Source organism: Penaeus japonicus, unplaced genomic scaffold (assembly GCF_977035675.1).
Source record: "Penaeus japonicus unplaced genomic scaffold, GWHDUDI00000001_assembly GWHDUDI00000020, whole genome shotgun sequence".
Classification (NCBI taxonomy): Eukaryota; Metazoa; Arthropoda; class Malacostraca; order Decapoda; family Penaeidae; genus Penaeus; species Penaeus japonicus.
In genome coordinates, this window is record NW_028234422.1 from 40,788,309 (window position 1) to 40,795,808 (window position 7,500).

Sequence of the window (7,500 nt, forward strand, 5' to 3'; positions counted from 1 at the left end):
GGACAGACGCAGTTAGCTGCTGCCCCTGAGAAGACCTCGCGTGTGCCCCTTGTGACCTGATATACTTTGTGTTGCCCGATTATAAGCTGTATCGTGCAGTGTGATGTGCTGCTTACCCCCCTGTATTGTACCTATAGAAAAGTGTACGGGTAAATAACATGTAAATAAAGGAAAGACTGTTATTGTGTGTTTATTTCGTGCCCTGCCTCTCCACGTGGCGTTTCCCCTCGTGGTGTTCTAGGACGCTGTGGTGTTCAGCGCCTCTTGGAGCTGTTCTGTGTTCACGACCCTGTGGTTAGCACGCCGTCTGCCAAGCCTGCCTCGTGTTGGTATCAGATAGACGAGGCGGCCGGCGTAACAATATTCATCTCTCTCTCTCTCATTCTCTCTCATTTTCACGCTCTCTCTCTCTCTCTCTCTCTGGGAAGACCAAGAATTCGTTGGTTGGACCAGACCGGGCTTCCTCTAGAGAACGATGGATTTTAATGATGAAGAAGATGATGATGATGATATATGTGTGTATATATATGTACACATATACATACATCTCTCTCTCTCTCTCTCTCTCTCTCTATATATATATATATATATATATATATATATATATATATATATATATATATATATATATATATATATATATACAGGTGTACATATATATGTGTGTGTGTATGTATCCATATATATTTATATATATATATATATATATATATATATATATATATATATATATGTCACAGGTCCGTTTACTCCGTGGAGAGAGAGGATCAGTGCAGCCAGGTCAAACAGAAAAAGCACCAGAACAGAACATGCGGTTTATTACAGGATAAACAGACATAACAGAAACACAACATTACAAATGAGTACAGGCATAGAAAACATTACCAAGGCAGGAGAAAGGTGAGGAAAACGAGGTCACATGGTGGAGAGGAGACGGCCGGTACACGGAAACAGGACTGTAGGATCAACTGGGTCAACTACCATTTTTTCCCAAAATCGCGCTTTTTGTAGCTGGCCTTCGTGCCAGCTACAAGCATCCCCGTTCCTCATTACCGGACCTCGACCAATCGCGAGTGACCTGAGCTGCGAGGTGTCGCTACCATGCACCGACGTCGGGGCAGGACATCGGGCGAAGCTTGCCCCTGCACACCGACCAATCAGGTCGCATGCTACCACTGACCTACCTCGCGAGTCGGGTCCTCGTGTACCTGCCCGGTTGCACTGACGCACCTGCACCCATACACACAGCGTAATAACCATTGCAAAGCAACACAAGAACAACATAAAAGGACAACATTCATATTTATATGTACAATTACATCAAAACAATCCTAGCTAATCTCGCAGTTGTGACATAACCCCCCGGTTTCTTCAAAATAATCTTCCTTGAAAAGAAGATTATTTTGACAAGAGAACACAACTGCGAGATGTACACAAGCCTAAGCTAAACTGCGCTTCCAACAAGGGCGCACATCCCGACCCCGGAACCCCGATGACGGTAGTGACGTTGCTCCTGGTCCTGCCCTTCCGTCATCCGCGCTGCTCCGACGGTCACGGTCTCGTCTACGGCCCATCACGATAAGCTGGGTACTCGTCCTTGGCAGCTGCGCTGGAAAAACTTCCTCTGGGAGTGACTCCCTCTCTGCCAGCAGCTCCTCAGGTGACCTGCTCTCAACTGGTGGGTCCTTCGGAGGGTGGCTCATCCTCGATGATTCCTTGGGACAGGACTCTACGTCCATTGCTTTCTCGGGGGGACGTCCAATATCTGCCAGTCTGTCGGCCAGGTCATCATTTTCCCCCGATTCTTCCTCTGCCGGCACATCCGGTGCACGCATCTCTGGCAGCAGCTCCTCCGCTGCACATGTCTCTAGGGGCGGCTCCTCCGGTGAACGCGTCTCTGGGAGCGGCTCCTCTGGTGTACGCGTCTCTTGCAGCGGTTCCTCCGGTGCACACGTCTCTGGGGGCGGCTCCTCTGGTGTACGCGTCTCTTGCAGCGGTTCCTCCGGTGCACACGTCTCTGGGGGCGGCTCCTCCGGTGCACACGTCTCTGGCGATGGCTCCTCCGGTGCACACGTCTCTGGCGACGGCTCTTCCGGTGCACGCGTCTCTGGCGACGGCTCTTCCGGTGCACGCGTGTCTGGCGACGGCTCTTCCGGTGCACGAGCTTCTGCAGGCGACTCCTCTGGTGCAAGAACCTTTATTAGCGGCTCCTCCGGTGCACGCGCTTCTGCTGGCTGCTCCTCTGATGCACGAGCCTCTGCCGGCGGCTCCTCTGGTGCCCACGCCTCCTGTGCACGAGCCTTACCTGCTGAAACCTCCATCCGAGGGCGAATACTCCGCGGTCGCTGGTCCGCTGAGCGAGGCCGCTTCGCCCGTCGGTCACTCCCCGGGTGTTCTCTCTGCTCCTGTCCGTTCGGGCGGCGAATCCACTGCTGCGACAGGTCTTCGCGCGAACGGACGATCACTGCAAGAGAATGTTTAGTCGCCGGTAGCTCTTCCGACCGGCGTCCTTCTCCCGGGAGTTTCTGAGTTGCCCAGCTCTCGACCCGAGGACCAGAGCGGGTCCACCCTGGAAAAGACAGGCAGACGCATCCCTCAGGGCACGTCCAAGAGGGAGAACCAACATCCTTCTGTTGCGCCTTCTGTGCGTCCTCTTTCTGCCTCTGTCTTTCTTCCAGCGCTCGCTCCTCCTGCTCTCGTAGAAGTCGCTGCTTCTTCAGCTGACGTTCCGCAAGCTTCCGCTGCTTCCGAGCTTCATGGCGTCGCTTCTCAGCCTCCTGCCGTTGTTCTTCCCGCTCCTGATACGCTCGTTCCTCCTTCTCCCGCCTGATCTTCTCCTGTTGCTCAATGTAATGGAGCACCTGCATGCCCCGTAAGCCAAGCTCCCTGGCCTCATCCAAGTAATTCCGCATGGTTCTGGGCTTAACTGTCGACTGACTGACTGATCCTGGCAAGGTCGCCAATGTCACAGGTCCGTTTACTCCGTGGAGAGAGAGGATCAGTGCAGCCAGGTCAAACAGAAAAAGTACCAGAACAGAACATGCGGTTTATTACAGGATAAACAGACATAACAGAAACACAACATTACAAATGAGTACAGGCATAGAAAACATTACCAAGGCAGGAGAAAGGTGAGGAAAACGAGGTCACATGGTGGAGAGGAGACGGCCGGTACACGGAAACAGGACTGTAGGATCAACTGGGTCAACTACCATTTTTTCCCAAAATCGCGCTTTTTGTAGCTGGCCTTCGTGCCAGCTACAAGCATCCCCGTTCCTCATTACCGGACCTCGACCAATCGCGAGTGACCTGAGCTGCGAGGTGTCGCTACCATGCACCGACGTCGGGGCAGGACATCGGGCGAAGCTTGCCCCTGCACACCGACCAATCAGGTCGCATGCTACCACTGACCTACCTCGCGAGTCGGGTCCTCGTGTACCTGCCCGGTTGCACTGACGCACCTGCACCCATACACACAGCGTAATAACCATTGCAAAGCAACACAAGAACAACATAAAAGGACAACATTCATATTTATATGTACAATTACATCAAAACAATCCTAGCTAATCTCGCAGTTGTGACAATATATATATATATATATAATGTATACATATATGAATATATAAATATGTATATATATACACAAATACAAATTTTACTTCCCTGACCGGAACTCGAACCCGGGTCGTCAGAGTGACAATCCCTGCTACAAACTCAATAGACCAAGCGACCCACTAAAAGAATTATCTAACCAGATGCCTTACAACCATCATGGAAATTACCTATATGCTCTTAGCAGAGCAGTGATAGCTGATGTGTATATATATATATATATATATATATATATATATATATATATATATATATATATACATATATATATGTGTGTGTGTGTTTATGTAAACACATCTTTATAAATTCTACTTTTCTACTCTCCACATTAACAAATGCAATATGATATTCAACTCAACACATAATAAGGATTCAATACACTTATAGCACTTAGAAAACACCTCACACATATACCGATTTTAACCCACTGAATGTCTAACACTCCACCCCCACCCCCACCCTCCTCCAGCCATACCTCCCGACAGCGCCCCGAGGTCCAGCGTCTGCGAAGGCGTGTCCGAGGTGAAGAAGAGCGTTTCGCCGAAGCCATTGCCAACGAGGTTGTCCCGTAAGAATTCCACGTACAGAAGGTCCCTCGGCTCGTCACCGTAACCGAATTGTCCGTATTCATTCTCGATCTGGTGGGGAAGGGGAAGGAGGGAGGGGGGGGGGGTAGTTTGTTAGATGAGGAGCGGAGGGAGTGGAGAAGGAGGGGGGAGTATGAAAGGAGGGGATGTTGATGAGGGGAAGGGGGATGATTGCAATGATTATCGAATGATGATAGTGATCCTGACAATATTCAAGATAATATTGATGATGGAGATGATAGTGATGATAACCGTAAGGATGGTGGTAGAAATGATGATAATAATAAAAATGCTAGTAAAATTAATTATAATTATGGTAATCGGAATAACCATTATAAAAAGAATGATTATAAATGACAGTAACGATAATTATAATAATAATGATAATGATTTAAATGATAATATCAATAATAATAATAATAATAACAATAATGATAATACTGATAACATTGATAACGAAAATAATATCAATAATGATAATGATTATGATTATGATAATGAAAACGATGATGATAAAAAGGAAAAAAAATGACCATGATAATAATAACAATGATAATGATAATATTGACAACGGTGATAATAATCTCCTGATAATGAAAATAATAATAACAATGAAAATAATAATCATAATGCCAATCATAATCAATGTTATTGATTATTCGGGGCATATTACGTATGCAACATCTTAGCCCAATTACCTACCTAACTATTCCTAGTTTTTAAGATCCTCTACCAGGACCAGCGGCGCCCTAACTTGCTCTTGTCTATCTCGACGATTTTTCCAGGGCCCCCGACGGTCCCTGCTAGCCAAGGCCAAGTGAACCTCCCGGGAGAAACTGGACCAGTCGTTAATGGTCGCGAGCCCCAGCCTCCGCTCACGCCGCATGAGCCGAACTGTGAAATACTCCCGTGCGAAGTAATTCACAAAGACCAGCAGGGTTTCGACATCAAGGTGCAGTCGCTCGAAGAAGGAGCGCTTCAACACTGAGGCCTCTGCTTCTGCCGCGGATCATAACGTGCGGACTGACTACAGCGGCCGCAATCCCTCTCACGACGGACAAGACCATGATCATAGCACAGCTCCGTTAGGCGATCATGATCTGGGCAGAGATCGCCTATAAAGTCAAAGAGCGACCAAGAGCACCCGTCACACTGCACTATAATGACAGCAACTAAGACTTCGATGCTGTTAGAAGCAGGCATTCGAAGTACTGCGCATGAGCGGCCTCCGTGATCTCCCACATGTAAACCCCGTCTCATATATTCCTCAGGATAGGAAACTAGGACCGATAATGACATGACCACTCAATAGAGGGCACTCTATAATTATACTGTAAACAATAGGGAATATTGCGCCATCTATTGAGAGAACGCAACAGCACATGCAGATAATTCATTGAGGGTGTCCAGGGTGTCAGTAGCTATCTAGTCAGAGAGTATAGCAGTAACACTGAACCATGTTTCAATTTCAGGGCGAGGATGTTGGTTATCGAGGTATTTTGCACAAGGTATGTTGCACGAAGTGCCCTGAATTGGGCGGTCCAGGGGGGGCGAAGTCCCCCTTGGCTAGGGCTAACTTCAAGACTAGGCAAAGCATAAGAAATATGCCCCGAATTTATATTTTACCTCGCAATTTCCCAGATCTACTTCATGCCCTCCCCAACAATCGGGACCCAGATTGTGGGCTCCAGGGGTGGAAGCGCGCATTATATCCGCTATATATGAATAGTAGAGGTTGAGAGGAATCCATCGATACCATTGGTATTTAGTAGCGCTGAACTATTCTGAAAATTTACTTGTGTGTTTGTGTGTGTGTGTGTATATATATATATGTATATATATATATATATATATATATATATATATATATATATATATATATATATATATGTATATATGTATGTGTATATATATGTATGTGTGTGTATATATATGTATATATGTATATATATATATATATATATATATATATATATATATATATATATGTATGTATGTATATGTGTATATATATGTATATATGTATATATATATATATATTGTATATACATACATTTAGATATATACATATATCTATATCTGTATATATATATGTGTGTGTGTGTTTGTATGTATGTATGTCATGCATTCGTAAGGTATTCCGGGAAGGAGGAACAGCCAAGCATCTTTAAGCTAATATTTTCTCTCTCTCTTTTCTTAAGGACAAGACACCATCTTGAAAGTGGACCCGAGAAGTGACAACGTCTTCACCTTTCTGTCCCTCATTGCTCAAATTTTACTCTCAAACTGAATCAATTTTTTCAATACATGTGATGCAGACATTTTTTTTTTTTTTTTTAGCTTTCATTTTGAATATCGATTGTAAAGAAAAAAAATGGTTTTCAAGAAGAGATTATGATGTTATGATACTTATCAGCAAGATCATTATATTTGATACCTGCATTTTGTAGTTGTTTAATTTGTTTCTGTGGTAATGGGATGCATTAGCGTTGCGTCTTGGGTACAATTAAGAAAACACAAAGTTCCTAATAGTGTCTTAAAGATGATAGTAATAAAGGTAATGATAACTTTCCTGCAAAGAGTAATACTGGTGATAGATGTTATGGATTAGAACTCTAAAGATATTCATATATTTTACGACCAACATTCGAGTGCACATATAACACAAAATAATTTGATATGATATTTGAAAACTTAGAAAAAAAATAATAAAATAAATAAATAAGTAGCTGAACAGGGTGGAAGGGTTAGAAGAATTGTATTTCGCAATTCCCGTTGTGTTTCTTATGTTGAGCGAAAAAGATATGCATTACAAGCGTATAAAGTGTATTGATGATAACTAATGATGATGATGATGATACTTAGAGTAATGGTTATTACAATATTGATAACAGTTATAGTGATAATAATTATGATAATGCTAATGCTGATTATAATGATAAAAAAAATAATAGAATGATAATGATAGAAATTATAAGATGGTAGTGATTGTAATGAGGATAATGGTTATGATGATGATAATAGCAGTAACAGTCATCACTATAAAATAAGGGGATAAGGATAAGGAGAATTATATTAACCACCACATCATCATAATGATCATTATAATGAATCATTATCATTACCATTATATTCATCAATTACAACAATCTCAATACTTAAAATGATGATAATGATAATGGTAGCGATGATGATATAAATGATAGTAATAAGAATTACACTAATAGTAATAGTAATGCTAATGGCAGTACTAACTGTAACAAAAGCAGTGATAATGATAAAGCAAATAATGGTAATA

At 43.5% G+C, this 7,500-nt stretch overlaps 1 protein-coding gene across 1 annotated transcript in view; it reads right to left on the reverse strand.

Annotated features, from left to right (window-relative positions):
- The window catches only part of LOC122247510 (beta-galactosidase-1-like protein 2), a gene marked incomplete in the record, with an annotated part of 85,328 nt that overhangs the window by 51,824 nt on the left and 26,004 nt on the right, over window positions 1-7,500 (reverse strand). The window contains 1 exon segment of the mRNA XM_086548461.1: window positions 4,091-4,253. Within this exon segment, the coding sequence (XP_086404587.1) occupies window positions 4,091-4,253 (163 nt within the window).